At 37.7% G+C, this 20,891-nt stretch overlaps 1 protein-coding gene across 19 annotated transcripts in view; it reads right to left on the bottom strand.

Annotated features, from left to right (window-relative positions):
- The window catches only part of git2a (G protein-coupled receptor kinase interacting ArfGAP 2a), a 31,226-nt gene extending 10,609 nt beyond the window's left edge, over positions 1-20,617 (bottom strand). For 3 of the 19 annotated variants that reach the window (XM_077241381.1, XM_077241373.1, XM_077241379.1), the window contains exons 1-16: positions 20,204-20,591; positions 16,707-16,840; positions 15,409-15,521; positions 14,703-14,808; positions 13,564-13,650; positions 13,349-13,479; positions 10,589-10,683; positions 10,268-10,316; positions 9,841-9,892; positions 9,097-9,169; positions 8,904-9,008; positions 7,860-7,964; positions 7,631-7,773; positions 7,016-7,165; positions 4,827-5,099; positions 3,068-3,166 (exon numbers count right to left, since the gene is read on the bottom strand). In XM_077241381.1, the coding sequence (XP_077097496.1) occupies positions 3,068-3,166; positions 4,827-5,099; positions 7,016-7,165; positions 7,631-7,773; positions 7,860-7,964; positions 8,904-9,008; positions 9,097-9,169; positions 9,841-9,892; positions 10,268-10,316; positions 10,589-10,683; positions 13,349-13,479; positions 13,564-13,650; positions 14,703-14,808; positions 15,409-15,521; positions 16,707-16,840; positions 20,204-20,285 (1,797 nt within the window). In that variant the 5' untranslated portion in view covers positions 20,286-20,591. Of the gene's footprint in view, positions 1-2,853; positions 3,167-4,826; positions 5,100-7,015; positions 7,166-7,262; positions 7,301-7,630; positions 7,774-7,859; positions 7,972-8,903; positions 9,009-9,096; positions 9,170-9,840; positions 9,893-10,267; positions 10,317-10,588; positions 10,684-13,348; positions 13,480-13,563; positions 13,651-14,702; positions 14,809-15,408; positions 15,522-16,706; positions 16,841-20,203 lie in introns of all 19 variants that reach the window. The other 16 variants (XM_077241385.1, XM_077241377.1, XM_077241382.1 and 13 more) reach the window with 10 other exon arrangements.
- Positions 20,618-20,891: the final 274 nt, after the last annotated feature.

The raw sequence follows: 20,891 nt of genomic DNA, 5'->3' as shown, positions 1-20,891 counted from the left end.
TGCACTCAATACTTGGTCGGGAATCCGTTTGCAGAAATGACTGCTTCAATGCGGCGTGGCATGGAGGCAATCAGCCTGTGGCACTGCTGAGGTGTTATGGAGGCCCAGGATGCTTCGATAGCGGCCTTAAGCTCATCCAGAGTGTTGGGTCTTGCGTCTCTCAACTTTCTCTTCACAATATCCCACAGATTCTCTATGGAGTTCAGGTCAGGAGAGTTGGCAGTCCAATTGAGCACAGTAATACCATGGTCAGTAAACCATTTACCAGTGGTTTTGGCACGGTGAGCAGGTGCCAGGTTGTGCTGAAAAATGAAATCTTCATCTCCATAAAGCTTTTCAGCAGATGGAAGCATGAAGTGCTCCAAAATCTCCTGATAGCTAGCTGCATTGACCCTGCCCTTGATAAAACACAGTTGACCAACACCAGCAGCTGACATGGCACCCCAGACCATCACTGACTGTGGGTACTTGACACTGGACTTCAGGCATTTCGGCATTTCCTTCTCCCCAGTCTTCCTCCAGACTCTGGCACCTTGATTTCCGAATGACATGCAAAATTTGCTTTCATCCGAAAAAAAGTACTTTGGACCACTGAGCAACAGTACAGGTCAGGCGCTTCTGCCGCTGTTTCTGGTTCAAAAGTGGCTTGACCTGGGGAATGCGGCACCTGTAGCCCATTTCCTGCACACGCCTGTGCACGGTGGCTCTGGATGTTTCTACTCCAGACTCAGTCCACTGCTTCCGCAGGTCCCCCAAGGTCTGGAATCGGTCCTTCTCCACAATCTTCCTCAGGGTCGGTCACCTCTTCTCGTTGTGCAGTGTTTTTTGCCACACTTTTTCCTTCCCACAGACTTCCCACTGAGGTGCCTTGATACAGCACTCTGGGAACAGCCTATTTGTTCAGAAATTTCTTTCTGTGTCTTACCCTCTTGCTTGAGGGTGTCAATGATGGCCTTCTGGACAGCAGTCAGGTCGGCAGTCTTACCCATAATTGCGGTTTTGAGTAATGAAACAGGCTGGGAGTTTTTAAAAGCCTCAGGAATCTTTTGCAGGTGTTTAGAATTAATTAGTTGATTCAGATGATTAGGTTAATAGCTCGTTTAGAGACCCTTTTCATGATATGCTAATTTTTTGAGATAGGAATTTTGGGTTTTTTTTATGAGCTGTATGCCAAAATCATCAGTATTAAAACAATAAAAGACCTGAAATATTTCAGTTGGTGTGCAATTAATCTAAAATATATGAAAGTTTAATTTTTATCATTACATTATGGGTAATAATGAACTATCACAATATGCTAATTTTTTGAGAAGGACCTGTATACACACACACACAGGCACCACCCGTGTCGCCCGGCCCGCACTACTCCATCTAATCCATCCTACATGTTGTGATAAATAGCTGTATTCTGCACGTTTACGTCGTGTACGATAATGTTCTTCCAAATACGATCATTTTGAACTTCTGGTACGATAATTGGACATGTCCAATCTGGCAACACTGCTTGCCATACGCATGTGGTGCAGGCTGCAGCGCGCTCGTTTTTCCAGGCGCGCCTATATGCCGCGGCGAGATGAAAAACATCTCAACTTTTCAGAGAGTGCCGCAAGGTCATTTGACAAAAACCAACCGGTCAGCATCGGTCTTTCCGTATTTACAACTTCGAAAGCTCGGCCGAACAGCTGATCATAGCAGTACAGTGCGGTTTTTATTTCTCATCTCCATAAATATAGCCTACTAAACCCTAGATTCAGGCCCACCTCGGCTTAATCCAGGCCCACCCATCTGTCACGTTCTGCATCCGCCACTGATACCCAATGTACTGTACTGCAGATTTTATTCTTATACACAACATAAGTGTTAACATTCTCAGTTAACATAAAAATCCAGATCCTGAAACGACTCCCAATGTTAGGGCTCGGTAAGATTTTTTTGGAAAGAATTTTTTTTTTTCACCAAAGATGCATTAAATTGCTCAAAAGTGTGAGTAAAGTCATTTATAATGCTACAAAAGATTTCATTTTTTTAATAAATGCTGTTCTTTTGAACGTTCTATTTATTAAATCACCAGGGGTGAAAAAGGTTTTCAGAAAAATATGAAACTTGAGCACTAAATCAGAATATTAGAATGATTTCTGAAGGATCATGTGACACTGAAGACTGGAGTAATGATGCTGAAAATTCAGCCCTCTAATTACAGGAATAAATTAAATTAATAATATTATTATTTTAAAATATATTAAAATAGAAAACCGTTATCTGAAAATTGTAATGACATTTCACAAAATGACTGTTTTTACTGTATTTTTTTTATCATATAAACGAAGTCTTGGTGAGCATAAAAGCCTTAAAACTTTTTTTTGTAATGTTTACATGCCAGTGTATTTAAGAGTTAAAAAGGTTAAAAACTCTTAAATACACTAAATACTTTTTTTTAAATGTTTTTAAGTTTAGATGTTTTACATTTTTAAAATGCTTTTTTTTGATTAATTGAATTCTATTGTCAGATCGATGCATTTTAAAATTAAAATTGTCAGACCAAATATTTACAGCCAAAACATTGCTTTCCAAATGCTAAACAGCCATGAACAAGACCCACAATTCAGTCTCTGTGACATTAGAAACATGGATCACACAAAAATAAACAAGCTAATCCAGCTCATCTACATATTCACAAGTGTGCATTTTCATCTTTTTACTTTCAGCCCAGAGCATGAGCAGTATAGCATTCCAAGGCATCCTGAACAGATGTGTGAGCAGCAGTGGACAAGCCCTGAGCAGTGCGCCCTGGGAATGAAGACACAAGCCATGAAATGTATGCGCTATATATGAGGATGATGAAGGCAGAAATACGTATCAGTTGAAAACAGCAGCCCCTGGAGGATTGTTGGAGGGACCGCTCATGCATGCTGATGCGTGGAGCACAACAGGAGTAGGAGGAAAAGGGATGGATGGGAGTAGAGGAGGCAGAAGACGAGTTTGTGAAGGATGGTGGAGAGGAGGTAAGGGGTTCTGGGAGCTTTCGGCCCATCCCACGAGGAACGGAGCTTGTGAGGATGTACTTAACCCTTTGTGCACTCTCATACCGCAAACAGGACGGGGAGGATGAGGAGGAGGGGAGGAAGGGGAGAGATGAGGAGGAGGCCACAAACACACCCTTTCCGGTCTAAAAAGGGGGTGCAAATAAAACTTAAGAGAGAATGAAAGATATACCCCTCCCCCCACGATAAAGAGCTTGGAATAGAGAACAAGTTGATATAGTAATTTTGACTTTTGTAAAACTGTATGATGTTGTCAATAGAAACTTTGACAAATTACTACCGTTTAAAAGTTTGGGGTTGGTAAGATTTTTGAAAAGAGGTCTCATGCTCACCAAGCTGCATTTATTTGATCAAAAATACAGTAAAATGGTAATATTGTGAAATATTATTACAATTTAAAATTACTTTTTTTTAATAGAATTTTTTTTAAATGTTATTTATTATCATCAGGAATCTTCAGTGTCACATGATCCTTGAGAAATCATTCTAATATGCCGATTTGATGCTCAAGAAACATTTCTTATGATCAATGTTGAAAACAGTTGTGCTGTGTAATATCTTGTGGAAACCATGATACATTTGTTTCCAGGATTCTTTGATAAATATAACATCAAAAATAACAGTTTGTCTGAAATATAAATATAATACTGCCGTTTTTAATCAACTTAATGCACTTTTCTAAAAGTATTCATTTCTTTAAATAAAAAATGCTTTACTCACCCCAAACTTTTGAATGGTAGTGCATACCACTACATTTCTAACATTTCAAGTTGTTAGTTGTATAAATGAATATTAGTTAATGTATTACGAACAAACAAATTCACAATGAACAGCTTGATTTTGAAATTAACATTAACCTAGATTAATAAATGCTGTTAACAACTGCAGCAAACATTACCTTGTCAAAAATTATAGAACCCGGCGCAAGTGTTAAATAACGACTGATGAATGGTTTGAACCAAGTTTGAACAGCTCTAACATTTGCATGCATATGAAAATAATCAGTAGCATTAATATGCAGTAAAAGCGATGGAAAACCATAGAGTTAAAACATTTTTTTAATATAGACACTCGAAAGGTCAGTAAATAATGAAAAAGGAAATGGAACAGGAACTTACATTGTATAAAAGACAACTGAAAATAGAATACTGGGCATTTTACATCAAGATGATATTGATGATACTGAAACTTGTGAGCCAGAGTAACTGACATGTACAAAAAAAAATGTTTTTTAAAACAATATCAAGATTTTAAAATGTTTACACTGTGAAAAAGTAGTACCCCTAAATAAATGCTTAATACTTTTGAGAAAAAAGGGTTTAAAATTATGTACACTGACTTGAGTATGTCAGTCAAGTTGAGATTACATTTACAGCCAAATACTACTCATTTATCTCAGAAAACTTGAATTATTAAACACTGGTACAACATCGTATTAGCCAGCAAAACAGAAAGAAAAATTTCTGTGATATGAAATTATATGTACAGTTACATAAAGCAATGACTGTGTGACTTGTGCATTGAGTTGGCAATAAAGACATGCTTTGTGAGTCCCAAATGGCACATGAAATTAAAACAGGAAACAGAAATATGATGAAATAGCTGCTACAGTATGTGAGCCAACAGGATACTAAGTGAAGTAATACGTGAGTGAACCATGTTTATTTTGGAAAATCTCATGAAGCGCTGAGAATTGGAAACATACCATCAGCATACTAGCATGTCACTACATTAGAGAGGGAAGGTGAAGAAGGAAAAGGCGGCGAGAGGCAGGTCTTTACTTACATAGTTTGGGAAGGGTTGCAGGGTGGGGAAGGTCTCCTCAGGGTAAGGGGTCTCTCCCTTTGGGAGAAAGGGCTTCAGACCAGAGCCAGTTTCATACATAGACATGGGGCGGCTCGCCCGTGCAGACAGGTGGCGTTTCAGGGCAGAGGAGGAGGAAGAAGAGGAGGAGGGACTGGAGGGATTGGGGTGGTCAGAGCCGCCGGGGGCCTGATAGGGTTGTTGAGCGGAGACCTGCCGCCTGAGAGAGCTGTTCTCGCTTTGCAGAGACTGCAGCTGAAGAGAAAAACGTGTAAGCAAGAGAAACGCATAGAAAAGCAGAAACTGTAGCAAAGCTGAGCGTAAAGGAAAAACTGTCAATCAATAGATGAATAACAATGTTCAGTGTTGCCTGTTTCAGGCCTACTGGATTTTTACATTACCAACAAAAAGGATTAGACTAACCCTTTGCCTTTTCCATATCAAAAATTAGTATCAAAACAAAATTACTAAATTGTATTAAAAAAAAATTCTATGAATATTCTAAAAAAAATATTATGAATATTAAAAAGAATTATATGAAACTTTTAAGAGGATTTCTGCTCCATGAAACTGCAGGGGGTTGGTTGGATTATGATAAAATAAAAGGCTAATGATAAATTAAAATAATTATCAAATTTCAATTATAATTTTACATTGAAACAATATGAAGCCATTCTATAAAATAGGACATTTATTTAGATCTTATAAAAAACCAACAGTAGTAATTATTTGAGATAAATTATGAGGAAAATGTATTTTAAGTTAAAATTTGAATGAATAAGGAAAAAAGGGATAGAAAAGCGTTAAATGGAGTTGCTCAATAAATCCAAGTTAGCATGCAGGCATGGGTATATGCAATGTCTAGACATGTTCACAGAACAAGCGCAAGTTAGACGCGTTTAAGAATCTACAGTGAGAGACAGAGATTCACTCTGCAGCTCAGAGAGAAGCCAAACAGTTCGAGCTAGTGCACTAGCCAGGATCAGAAAGGAGATGCAGAGCGCAACAAAACAGCCTAAGGACTTCACTCGTGGTGATAACATGATTTGGGCCATCTCTATTTTCAGATTTTCATCCAATGCAAAGCCACACAGTTTTATCACACAAATGTCACAATGGTATAATTATTCTAATCATTACAGTTATAAAAGTATCTGAAAAACATAATAAACAACTTTTGTGTGGGAAATACATAATTCACAATCACTTTAAAAGCATCATACATTTTAAGCAAGAACTCATACCTTTAGCAACACAACAAAACTAGTTACATGTTGTTTTTTTTACGAGAGGACAGAGTAGTTTTGATCATAAACAGTCAAAACCTTTCAAAGTACACTAATGACCATATTCTATTTTAATCATTGAGAAGTGTAACAGGAAACAGGCTGAAGCGTAACTTCCTTAAAGTGATAGTTCACCAAAAAATGAAAATTATGTGATCATTTTCTCACCCTCAAGGCATTCCAAACATGTATGAACTTCTTTCTTCTGCTGAACACAGAAGAAGATATTTTGAATTTATTTACTACTTTATAATTTTTTGTCTTTAGAGACTATTCCTTGAATGGGGTTCAATGTCTATGTGAAAGAGACAAAACAAATATTTCTAACTATGTTCACATGTAAATGACAGTAAAGGCTTGAAAGGTTCCAAATTCAATTCAGAATTATTATTTTATATTCAATCTATATTTTTATCTGATTTATATTCTGGAAACGCTTGTCTAATGTACACACATGTAGAAACAGACAATTAAAACGAGTCATGCTGATGCAGGAGCCAACTGCTGAATCAGGTTTGCAGTTAGGGAGGTTAGCAATAGCATGCCAACTTATCTCATCTGCAATCAAATGCCAAAAAAGTCAGTATGTTTTGGGTTTTTGGCATTGATAGAGCATATTTTCGAGTAATTAATTTAGAAGTTAAGGTCATGCTGGTTATTTGAACACTACGGCAGATATTACAGGATTATTTTGACATCAGCATTCCAGAGGATTTTAAGAATCATAATCGTTCAGTCAGATGGGACTTTTAGGTCACCTGCATATTTGCCCCCTCACGTGCGAGAAGAGGTGCAGGTGTAGGGGTTAGACAGTCTTGCTTTGTTTAGGAGCAGAAACGCTGCTCTGACCAGGGCGTTCAGCGCTCACTGCTGAATCTCTGGTACCTTTTTCTGCATCAATCTCAGCTCTTCACTCAGATTACTGTTGGCTTTCATCAGTTCCTGAATTTTGGCCTCGGAAGCGGAAAGTGCGTTTTTCACCTCCAGGAACTCCTGCACTGAAATCGGTCCATCGGACAGATCTGAGTCCAGGCTCTGAGGGGAAAAGAAGAAAGATGGAAAGATGGCCAACACGTACACTGGGATGGCAAGAACGGCTCAAAACAAAATTCCTAAAGCTCCACCGGCTTACCTTAGCTCTGTCTGCTTTGCCTATTCGTAAATCAGTATCTGTTTTATCACACAAATGTCACAGTGGTCTAATTATTCTAATCATGAACATTTATAAAAGTATCTGAAAAACATAATACACAACTTTTGTGTGGGAATTTAAAATGCAAATAATTCAAAACCACTTTCAAATCATCATACATTTTAAGCAAGAACTTAAACACAACAAAACTAGTTTTATGTGATTTTATGAGGACAAAGTCGTTTTGCAACATGAACAGTCAAAACCTTCCATTATGTTTAAAGTACACTAATCACCATCTTCTATTATAACCATTGAGAAATGTAACAGGAAACTGAAACGGTCACTTCTTAAAAGGGATAGTTCACCTTCGCTCTGTCTGCTTTGCCTATTCGTAAATCAGTGTCTGTGTCCTCATCGGATGCCACGCTGTCATAGTCTGGCTGGTCGATTTCCTGACTTTCACTTCCATGCCGACTACCCATACTTTTGAAGAACACGTCAACATTGTCTATGAAGAAGTAGATAACAACCATGAAACATCAACAAAATCTATAAAAGAAATCAAAGACTGGTGTGTCTGAATGCAGGCTGTACCTTTAGGACTTGAGACTGAATTCCCCAGCTGGCGTCGCTTTGCATCACTTAGAATATCAATCACAAGTGTGGCAAATTCATGAGCATTGAACCTTGCCAGCTTTTGTCTTCCCTGGAAAAGAAGGTAAATCTGTATTTTATTGCATATTCACCATCTAAACAAACAGCTGGTCTTACGGAAGACCTTTATAATTAGAGACCGATTAGGCATGCTTCTTTTCAGGAAACATTCTTGTATTTAAAAATTATATTTCTCTTTTCATTTCCCCCTCAAAAACTGTTTTATTGAAGAACATACCACTCTGCGATACAGAACATAACTTATAGAATCACAAAATGAATTGTTAATTTTAAGAGTGAATGGGAACATGATTTATTGAAAATATGTGAAAAAATATAAGTGGTTCTTAAGTCAATACCGTTGAGAAACACTATATGGAGCAAATGAGCTGTTCCGCTGGGTCCTAAAGTCAGTTCTCAAATTTTCTCTTTAGAATGCATTCAGATTCAGTTACACACACATGTATCCATAGTAAAATAATTTTTTGGTAAAGTTAAGTGTTAATTTTGAGTATTTTGTATGCTTTTCTATGTATAATAAAGCATTCTTGATATTCCATTCATACCTAAGGGGGCCAAATTGACCCCTGAGGGAAGGATTTGTTACTTGTTTTTTATTTCAACCACATAAACTCCTCAAATTTTGAAGTCTTGGACCACTCTGATGAACTGATTTTTCAAAAAACATTAAAAACTAACTTCTGGGTCAAAATGACCAGAGGGAAGGATGAGCACAACTTCTCATAAAATGCATCTTTGTGGTTTGGGTTGTCAAAGCAAACTGTTTGTGCATAGCAGTTTTGATGCCATTTCCTCTTTTATTAATTTTGTGGCATCTCTGTTTGCATGTTCGTCTGGCACATTTCTGCATGGTGCACTTTTAGCTGCAAACACTGCATAAAAGGTGCTATAAAAAGTCAAAGTGCAATATCTTTATTTCCTTCTAAGATGACTTTATTGAAAGCGTCAAAACTTTATGTGCAGTACTTGCCTGGTTTCGTGTTGATGAGTACTCTGGGTTTACAGGAAGGAAAGGCACAACTGTTGTCTCTGTAACCAAAGTGCTGTGGTTCTGAGTGGCCAGCCAAACTACACCAATAAAAAGATTGTGCACTTGTATGATGTACATTTTATGAGCCTTTTCTTTCCATTGTTCATCACATGCTGATTATCTCACCTGCATCTGTCTCTCTTCGATCCACTTCATCGTACACATCCATTGCTAATTCCTCAAACAAATGATCGCTGAGCTGCAATTAAATAAGTTAAATAAGTCATCTGTGCTCTCAATGGTTGTAAAACTGCATAAAAGCATGTTTAGAGACAGGTTAAATAGCATCTTAACGGCCATCTGCTTCAGAAAAGCATTATGATTTACTCTGTGCTCAGTAGTATTGGGGAAGCTACTTTAAAATGAGCTTTCTAGGTAACAATCTACAGTAGTTAAACTTCAGTTAAGCATTATCTATTACAAAACAATGAGGATATGGGTTTGTGTTTTGCTAGTAGATTGTATTAAATTACGGTTGACATAATTTGAACAGATAAACTGATACTAAATAAAACTAGTCAAAAACAAAGTGATAACACTTTAATTGAATATTTCGCTTAATATACCAACTTAAATTCATAAAGCAGAATTTAGCTTAGTATTTTGCTATAAAACATGATTAAAAAAGAATTTGGAGGGACTTCCTGTTAATGTTTGAATAAAACAAACCATTAAATTGTTTTGTTGATTTACACTAACTGTCCAAACGTTCTGATATACAATTGAACTACTGTAATCCTACTGAATGTGTAGTTAGATTAGCAGCATTTTACTTTTAGTTAGTTACTCCTCAACATTAGTGCTTAGTCTTGTTCTGTTTGGAGGCTATGCTGATACATTGCTTAAAGTAAAAAAAATAGATGGACTCACAGACTGCAGTTTTCTTTTTGCAGCTTTTGCAAACTCTGATAACTCCAGACTGCTATAAAAGGAATTAAATAGTAAAAATATATATATATTTTAATTAAAATAGCTTTACTATCAAATCGGTAATGGTAAAAGAAAAGGGGATATTTAATTAACTGCCATGTAAAATACTTACACATTTCTTTTTCATCAAAGACAGCAAAAGAAAAAGAAAAAGAAAAGGCAAGATATTAAAATAAAATAATGTTAACTTTAAAAACGTGCTCGGATCACTATCTCAGCTTTTCAGGGAAGTATTCTGGGATGCAATCAGAAGATCCTAAACATGACCAAGCACATCCCCGAATACTCCTCTACTACAGAAGAAACTTCTATAAGGGTGGCACCAGTATCATTAACAGGGGAACATCAGAATATATCAGATTATTACTACCTGTCCGCCATCTGTGGTATAATGAAATGCTGTCCACTCTTGTGATCTGAAACACAGAATGATGACAGTACTGACTCACAGTACTCATTTACAACTAACTGACCATCCACTGACAAAGATGCACACTAAAGCATGAACACTACACATCAAGCTCACTGTAACATCACTGTGGTACTTTATTGAGGCATCTGGTGCTTTGAAGACCATAACCCATGACCCGGTCTGACTAAAGTAAAAGCATGCTGTAAAATGGTTTCATCAGCATAAACAGCTGGATATGAAAACATCAGTTCTCATCATGATAACACACTGACTCACCAGGCTTCCTCCCACAGAGGTAGAAGGCCAGCCTGTCTGTGAGCTCATACTGTACTTCCACCAGTCTGTCTGCCAGGTCCTGATGGCCCGCCTGCCTGAATACAAATACAATGACGTTATGACATGGATTTTTATTTTTGAACTTTTAGGTCCTGTGCCAAATGCTGCCCCTCAGACCTCGTGGTCCTTCTCAGAGTCTCCTATGAAATCTGAAGCCCTCTGAAACATAAAATAACAAATTGGACAGCATACACACCCATGGACCAGTGTTGTTATTAATTAAATAGAAATGCAAATATAATTGATTTGCCAAGGGAACATTTCTAATTTTTAAGTTTTTCATCATGCTTTATTTCAGCTTTATTTCAATTGCCAAAAAAAAGCTGAAACAAAGCATGATGAAAAACTTAAAGCAGAACTAAGTAACTTTTTTACCTCAACCGAATAGCTTTGGAGTCATTGTAATGTTTATATTACTGATTTCGTGTTGAATGGTGGTCGTCTCGCACCCCCCTGGTGCCTGTGAGCCGCAAAACCACCCTTGCAACTTTGGGCCGGCGGGCCCAGTATCGTGTGTGATATCAGGTGTCGCGAGGTAACGAATTGCTTTACGGCACTGCACGCGTACACGCCCCCATCCAGGATACGGCTAGCTATAAGAACAACTATCGTCCCATGGCAAAGCTGGCATATAAGAAGCAGAAAGCTAGAAAAGCATTGTCGGAGGAACAGAGAAAGAGGAAATGTCAGACTGACCGAGCGAGGAGTCAGACACGAGTAAACATCGGACCTGCGTTTTCAGAATGGCGAAAAAAAACGAAGAAAGCGCGGTCGGAAGAGTCAAGAAAAAGGTAACGAAAATCTGGCAAACGAGGAACCGGACAAGAGTCCCTCTCGCACAGTCTTTCACTGTTAAAGTTGATTCCTGCAATTATCATGAGAACAATTATGTGTCAATATCTCACATAATTATCAGGACATAAATAAGCCTACATGTTGGAAATAGTGTAAATGAGCGCAATTTGCTAACTATTATGATAAATTGCAATAATCATGTCTAACAACATCATAACGGACGTTACGAAATCAGGGCTCTCAAGTGTCACGCATTGAGTGTGACAGTCACTCATTTCGGTCTCATTTCGGTCTTTTGTCACGCTCTCCCCCCACACACTGTATTTCTCACGGTGAAAAACTATTTGTAATATATTTAATATGCCAAAACTCTGGCCGCGCCGCTCTCACTGTTGAACCGGCAGGAATCAAGCGCGTCTCCTCTGGTGTTGTTTGTCGAGCTACACAATAGCCAATCAGAAAATAGCACTATTGTATCTGGGTAAGATTTAACGCAACAACCAATGACAAAAATGTATCTGTTGGCTGGATGTCACTCTTGCCTGTCTTCAAAACTTGAGAGCCCTGCGAAATAATGCGACGTACATGATACACTTTATTGGTGTCATCTGGCATTTAGGCTCAGGTAAGCCTAACGCGGTAGGCTACTTTATTATTATGAAGTGCAGAGGCCGTGAGTGCAGATACGCTCTGCGTGAGTGGTGTTTACGACAGTAACGTTAAATACAACTACTCTACAGCGACTCTAGGGATCGCTGTTTGACAAAAACAGAAATCCTGCATAGTGCCGCTTTAAAAATTTGAAATGTTCCCTTGGTAACTAATTGTAATAAGTTTGTAATTAAGTAATACGTTTTGTAATTTGCTGTTAAGAAGATTTTTTCTTCTTCAGTAGGACAGTAAAGAATATTTTCAGCAGAAACTGTGGTCCTTGGAGATTCATATAATGCAAGTAGATGGCTACCTTCCCTGTGGGAGAAAAAAAACACATACAGGCAAAACAAAATTAATAGCCGTGGCTCCTGATGATACATTGAGGTCTTATGAAGTGAAACAACCATTCTGTGCTAGAAACTGAACATAAATTAAAATATTATTACCTGTAATCCACAGCCTTGGCAAACACAGTCTAGAACGAGAGCTTCCTGACGCATAAAGACGTATGCGCAGGAGCTCAAACATTGGGAATTTGGGAAATCAATCTAACCAAATGAGATTGCGCAAGTTAACATAACCTTAATATAGGTTTCTGCATCCAGGATAAGCACAAGTACCATTTTGATGAACAATATAACATATGCGTCTTTCATCTCTGTTGTAAACAAACACAGGGTCAGCTCACATGTTATAATAATGCGACAGGAAGCTCTCGCTCCAGACTGTCATGAACACGCTCAGGACCGTTTGCCAAGGCTGTGGATTACAGGTAATAATGTTGTAAATAATGTCCAGTTTCTTGCACAGAACGATCGTCTTGCTTCATAAGACCTCAATCTATCATCAGGAGCCACGGGTATTCATTTTTGTTTTGCCTGTATATGTTTTTTAACTCTCAAAGTGATGGTAGCTATTGACTTGCATTATATGAGACACCTCATCACATCAAAAATGACTAAAGCAGATGAGCTTTTCACATAAGCACGATTGCTTTCCTGTAGCTCAAACAGTAGAGTGTTGGCGCTTGCAACACCAAGGTCATGGGTTCGATTCCCGGGGAAAACAAGAACTGATAAGAATGTAAATGTGTATCTTGAAATCTAAACAACACTAAAATAACACTACCATGGACTTAACATGGATATTTGTTAATTAAGGCAACTGATAAATAAAATATAGTAAGTAATCTATAAATGCAGAGTTATATGCCCAGTGGCTCGAGCCATCAATGCAGTAGCTATTAATTACCTTGCATAGTTGATGGGCGTTTTGCCGTTGGAGTCTGGAGCCCCAGGGTCTGCCCCATAAACACAGAGAAGCTCAGCCTGACACACTTGCCCTGCTTTAGCTGCAATGTGCAGTGGGGTGTTCCCTTTCTCCTGTTTAAACCAGAGCAGAAAAGTAAAAATGCATTTTGTATGTAACTGAATATGATCAATTAAGGCTGGAACAGAGGTTTTTACCGGGTGGAAGTAGTTGGCTTGAGCCCCAAGTGACAGTAACCGCAAACAAGTCTCAAGATTGCCGGTTCTAACGCTGGAGTGAAGTTGCTAAAGAATCAAAAACAATACGCATCAATAGAGACAGTTCAACAAGCCTGATAGCACGCAGACAAAAACCTGATGCGCCTTAGATGTGCTAGCGCATCGGTTCCCAACAGGGGGGTCGCGGCCCACAAGGGGGCCTCAGTGAGCTCTTTGGGGGGTTGTGTCATATTTTGAAAAGAGTTGAACAGTGAGCATTAAAGCATCAGTCCGTAACCTTTTTTGTGTTCAAAATTTACTAAATTTGTATAATGAGTGAGTACATCATGAATCCATTTTCCAAACTGTGTTTTTGTCTTATCCTGAGTCACTATGGTACACCTATGATAAGTGTTTATATTGGGACTATTTTACACTGGTTCGGGTCGTACCACTGCAGTGTAGCCCAGTGCCTGCGTGACTCTTCATAGACGTAAAGAGAGAGAAGTAGCTCCGGCTAGAATGCTCTTCCGCAAAACGCATTATTCTGTTAATAAACGCATGTTTATTAATCGCTAGAGCGCCAAGCAATCATATTACATTAGCTAATTTTATTCACGATCCTCTTGCTGACCAAAAAATGAGTTTTCAACGAGGTCCCGGACACTAGTCATTTTGTTATAGGCCTAGCCTATATTAATTATTTTTTCGCTACACACCAGTGTGAATACTGCTATTTTTGTTATTGCATTTCAAATAGGGCCAATTAATAGGCTACTCCTAGGCTTACGTTTTTAAATTACAAACGGTCTACTGATGTTTTTGTTAGAGTATTTTCAATATTATACGCTATTATTTGTGCATAAACATATCTGGTTATAGTAATAAACAGACTGTTTGATTAAAAACAAAACATCCTTGGTGCAAGCTTACAAGAGCGACGATATCATTAAATGTGATTGGGGCCCTACAATATTTTCTTGGGAAAAAGGGGGTCTCAGACAAAAAAAGGTTGGGAACCACTGTGCTAGAGGAACCATTTCCATTTATAATTCAACATTAATAATTAAAGTCAAACCTGAAAAAAATTTCTCATAAAGGATGCATCACTTATATGAATATCAAAACTTTTTCCTTACCTTGCTTAGATCAGCGGCTGCTGTACTGTCGTCATCTCGACAGGGTAAACGATGGACGTAAGCCAGCATTTGATACTTTGCTTTTATAAACTCTGCCTTGTTGGGGCTTTTTGGGTGAGAGAAACAATGGACATATTAGAGCTAGTCAGCAGTTGAGGGAGTTGCTTTATCTCAGCTACTATCTTTTTTATATATAACAGTTCAAACTTTTGGGGTTGGCAAGGTTTTAATGTTTTTGAAATAAGTCTCAGGCTCACCAAGGCTGCATTTATAATACAGTATCATTGTCATATATAAAAAACTTAAAATAACCGTTTTCTATTTTCATATATTTAAAAAATAATAATATTATTCATTTAATTTAATCCTGTGATGACAGAGCTGTGATGAATTATTCAGTGTCTTCAGTGTCACATGTTCATTCAGAAATCATTCTAATATGCTGATTTGGTGCTCAAGAAACATTATTATCATTGTTAACTTTGAAAACAGCTTAATATTTTTGCCAATTTTGTCCCCAAGATTCTTTAATGAATTGTTTGAAATAGAAACCGTTGTAATACTATGCATGGCTTTACTGTCACTTTTAATCAATTTAATGCATCATTGTTGAAAAAAAGATATGTATCTCACTGATCCAAAACTTTTGAATAATAGGTCATAGCAAACATACATATGTTAGAAAATGTAAAAACAAAACACTCACTGGATTTTATCCTGAGGATTGGCTTTGCGTTTCCCGCTCATGATGGATGACGGGTCCAGCAGAGTGTGCTCCCATATTGCATTAGCACCATTGTTGTATAATGTCTGAACCATCTGTGAATGAGAAAGAAATTGAGGGCATACATCACAAGACAAAAATCCAATATGACAACATGCTTCTTTAAATATGCTTTGTGAGTCACAGTCTCTGTTGGAAGGCCTCCAGTGATGGCACACACCAATAAACTGTTTTCTTTGAACTATTCAAAAGACTCTATTGATGGATTAAAAAACACAGATTTGTAAATAAGAATGTGATGTGGAAAAATGTACTACACAACCAGGACACATTAAATGAAAAGAGACATTATGCGATCAAAGCAATCCGTCAAAGAGAACAGAAACTTGGGAGAAGATGCTGCAGGCTGTACAAGAAGAGCACATTAATGAGTCTGTGACTGTTCCTCGTGTTCGAATTAAAAGACGTTTAGAGTCGTTTTAGAACCACAGACTAAAACAATGGCTATTGTTATCTCTTTCTATGGAATTTACATTGACTTTAAAAATTACAAGAGAAAGTAATTAAATCAGAATTTAAAATAATATTTTGAATTCCGTTACTACTATTGCATTAGCATTACAAATATATTTATACATGTATTTTGTCTTGTCAATGTCTTGCCTTGTGATAATGATATGAAATGTCAAATCATTGCACAAACTGTATTTTTGAAAATAATTTTTTTTTTTAATTTTTTGCACATACTTTGCAGACACTTCCCAATAATAAAATGCATCAGTTTTTCTTTTTAATGCATAAAATACCTTACTGTACCTCTATAATACCTACCTAATATAACAATACCTACCTAAATACCTACTAAATAATACCCCTCTGTATCCTTAATTTTGAACGTATGGAGCAGCAACCAAGTTTTCAACCATTTATAGGACAATATATTTGACAAGTTGATCAATCAGCATTTATTTTGTATTTTAAGATAATCTCTATTAGCCGATTAACCAAAGTAAGTGCTTATCTAGAATCTATCAACAATCTTCACAACAATCACATTTCCTTCTTTCAAATATTTTACCATATACTCAGAACTCTATATATCAACATCAGCTATTAAACAAAAATCCATCTCAGTCAACCACTACTTTTAAATATGCCTCAGACTAAAGATGATCACTATAATGTCAAAAAGTCTCAGATGAAGCAGGTTGAGCAGTTAAAAACAAGAAGAAGTATCAAAAGGAACCCTATAGGGTGGCTATTTGTCTGAATGGGCTCACCTGTAGCTGGGTGGGCGGCCAGGAGGTGTTTGACAAATGCCGCACTTGCGAGTTGTGGCGGCCCAGACTGCGGTGAACGCCGCAGCACTCGTCACATATCAGAACTCCTCTGTTCACAGACGCCCAGCGAGGATCTAAGAGACCCCAAGAAAATCAACAGATTCACAGGAAGAAAACAGCAGCGTGTCTCAGAGTCAGCAGTGTGTTGATCACTGATCAATACACGATAATGCTAATGGAGCTTTTTGGTTGGTGCATGAGAATGGAAACAGAAACACAACACAACACTTTTAAAAGGCTGATAGAGGAGAGATGCTTATTAGTAGAATCCACTTAATGAGAATTAAGAAAGCAAACTTTTTAATTTCATTTTGACTTTAAAATGTATTATTTACACTACAAACAAACATTTTACTTTAAAAATGCATTTGGTGTATACATAGTGTGTATTAATTTTCTTATGTCCCACTATAAAAGTCTGATAAACCATTACTAGTAGCACAGATGTCAAAAATGTAGCTTTGATATGCATGTGATGTTATATATGACGACAACTAAATGTGGTGCTCAGTTCTTCCTTATAAGGCCACAGTAGCAGAGGGTGAATGGCATCCTTTCATGTATGGCTGTAAACGTGCTAACTTCCTCTTACATACACATGCCTCAAACCACAACAAATGCTAAGCAGCTGAGCTTTACTTCCAGGGTATGAGCAGGTGAACTGGGAAACACTGTGGCTTCTTAGTTTCACTACCGTCAAAAGGTCCGCTGCAGCGTGATTCTAAACTGGTTTCACTTCAGATTCAGACACTGAGCATCCAGTGGCAACCGAATACACAAACAAATGTGTTTATCCTACAAAAAACAGAGATGTCTTGTCTCTACATAAATACAACAATTTTTACATACAATATAATAGGCTGAACAGGATTTTTTTTGTAGAATTTGTAAATGCATAACCAACAGCAGAAGAGTGATTTAGCAGTGAAACGCATGCAACAAACACGGCTAAAACGGCAGCAGTATAAACTGCTAAACTTGAACTACCATAGAGTTTGATTTGGTGCACAACTTCGAAAGTCAACAACAGAAGATATGGAAAGTATTATACCTCCCTTTAAACCATTTCTGGATCAAGACCCACCAGCTGAGACCTAGATCACTCAGAGTCACCAAAACACTAGACAAACTCAACGACCTAGACTGAGATAGAATCAACACTTGTCACTCAACACTTGTCACATACCAAGGCAGTTTTTAATAGAATATGTCATGCATAGTCTCCCTCCTTCACCGAGTCATGATGCCAAATCAGTGAAAGTGGGGTCAATCACACGGAACCTATGACTAATGTGTCTGAGCAGTCCCTCAACTTTTCCCAAGGACAGATTCAGGCCAACTTGTGATTTCACTTCCTTCAGAAACAATGATTTGAGTCAGCGCTTGAGGGTGTCAGAACTCCTCAAGAACAGAGTTTTGAGGATTTTATTTTCAGACTGATGACAGGCAAACATTTCTTTTCATTTCTGCAAATAATTAACAATTGTTTTCCATTCTTATACGGAAGATTCAAATTTGAACGGATATATAAATCAACAGCCATTTTTTGGGTCATTTTAGACTGAAACAAATATACGTTACAAACTTTTTGCCATTTTTGTACTTTGTATTAAAATGAAGGTAATACAAGGGGTACAAAACTAGGCAACTTTTGTAACACCTGGCATATGAACACAAAAGGCTAAATGGTCTTAAATAATAGTTACACTTGAACTTTGAGGTCAAAAATGAAAGGCGCAAGAAAATGAATGGGAAATATGAAATGTGAAAATACAGAGCATTTTTTAAGCCTGAAAATAAACTTAAAAGGAAATAGGGAATAAACATTCCTGTATACATTATACACTATTATTTTCAATTGTTTGTGTTATTTTATATAGAAATAAATAGAGCATCATTCATTTAGAGGTGAATATTGTCTAGTACCATGAAATACACTAAAAATACAAAATATTAAAGAATAAATATTATTGAAACTAAATATAGTACATTCATTTTAATAATAATAAAAAACTTACGCTTATTGTCTTGTTTATTTTGACCGCAGAGGATTACAAGTGTTAAATCTGGACCAAAATGCATGCTTTTGCTGCGTCAAGTGAGCCGCTCATTAAAGTCTCTGACACTTATGAAGTTACTGACCATTTTGGGTTTCACAGTCAGCTAGATGGTATATATGATACCACAACTGCATCAGTCTAACAGAAACACGAGTTATCTAAATCAAAAAACTGATCCACTGATAACCAGAGAGCAGCCTAGAAGCAAAAGTCACTTCCCGTCATGCACAGGAAGTATCAAACAACAGCTGCAAAGAGGCCAAGGGCCAGAATCAAGCACCTGGCACCAGCATCATTCCCCCCCTCCCCGAGCCAAGGCCTGATCTCTTGTCCATCAAGTGCTGCAGCGGCTAAAATAAAACCCAGTGCTGCTGAATGACTAAAAATATTCACCCTAACAACAACTGCCCAATAATCCCTCCTGTCCTGACATGCTGGGGCAGCCCAGGCCAGCTGGTGTCTGAGGCGTAACAAATCAATATGGGGAATGAGGAGAAAACAGAATCACATAACAGAACCAAACAATTCACGGGGAAGAAAGTTAATATTTTATAGTTTAAACACTAAAATGGATCTAATACAGTACACTACATCAATGAAGGTCTATGAAACGGTTCTCTACACATTTATAAAATCAAATATATGTTGTTCATGTCATTTATAGTCTTAGGAGGTCAGATCTCTCATGGATTGTAGTTATTCATGGTCAATGCATTTATCACAGAGACAAATTGTTACACACGAACACGGTGTAGTTACGACAACAATGCTATGTGACATTTTATTTATTTTTTCTATCTCTCAAAAGTTAGGGCACAGCATGTGTTGGTTAGGGTCACTTGTTAGTAATGAATAAGGCCACATCGAGCAAACTTGGATGTTGTAGCAGTTTTCACCTGGAATTCCCCTTGAGGGGCAAGTATGTTTACCCATTTCTCCACAGACAATGAAGTGAAGTGAAATACAATGATTGATCACAAACCTTCACTGCATCATCGGAAGCTGAAGAAAAACCCGTAAAATTGAGTCAACACTGCATGCGGTGGCCCGGTCTCAAAACCCACAACAGTTTGCTAGAAAAGAGCAGAATCTTTGGGCACCCGCAAGTGAAGCCTAAAATGCTGTCTAGGTAGACAACTCACTAGGTTTTTCAGCCACGGCCAAAGGCAATACATCATCATGCTCCAAAAAGCACACATTTACTATCCAGTCATTTCCAAATCTGAATCTGGTTTTATAGAAGGTTGATTTATGATCTGACTCATATTTGTATAGCTAAATGTTATCATTCGGTCACTTAATTCGGTAATATGACCTGGTTGTCCAGTGCAAGTTGAGTCTTTTACTAAAAATTCTATAGTAGCAGAATATACTCACCCGAACTGCTGCAGTCCGCACAAACTTCGCTATTTCGCAGCCGTTTCGACATCCTTGTCTCGGGTAACGCGGGTATTACCATATATTATCGACTCAGAATCGTCTACGGATAAATTTAAAGCATGCACCGCTTTGACATAATGACGGGATCCGTTTAAAAGTATTGTATCACTGAAAGAGGATCTCATACCCGAAGAAAAAGAGGACGCATACGGAGGAGATAGATGTGTGCGAACGCTGTATGTGAAATAATATATGTCGTACTATCTAGCTTGAAATTAGGACAGACGAGTCAGGCAGTGGAGCCTCTGTCATGATACATTAAAAACTACACTACGGAAATGCTTGCAGTAACCCATCAGAGCGCAGTAGAGTGCCATCTGTCCTCCCCTGGTCCTCCCAGACCACACATTTGAGTTTAAAGTGACGATAAATCCGCTTTCTAGCGATGCCTGACACACAGTGGACAGACGCGTCACTGCAACGAGTGAGATATTTTATTCATTTCCATTTATTTACAGGCAGTGAGACGCTTATATTGAATAAATACGTCTGAAAACAAATAAATCCTCTTTATGTTTGGAATATATCTGCAAACTCAAATGAGCCAAACAGTGTTGGAAAATGAAATGCAAGACATCTAGGACGCGATCTTCATAACATACTACGTTCGTTCCCACGCATGCGC

The sequence above is a fragment of the Siphateles boraxobius genome, unplaced genomic scaffold (genome assembly GCF_051911475.1).
Source record: "Siphateles boraxobius isolate OS27281-9 unplaced genomic scaffold, OSU_SipBor_1 24, whole genome shotgun sequence".
Lineage (NCBI taxonomy): Eukaryota > Metazoa > Chordata > Actinopteri > Cypriniformes > Leuciscidae > Siphateles > Siphateles boraxobius.
This window is presented reverse-complemented; position numbering and strand designations above follow the sequence as displayed.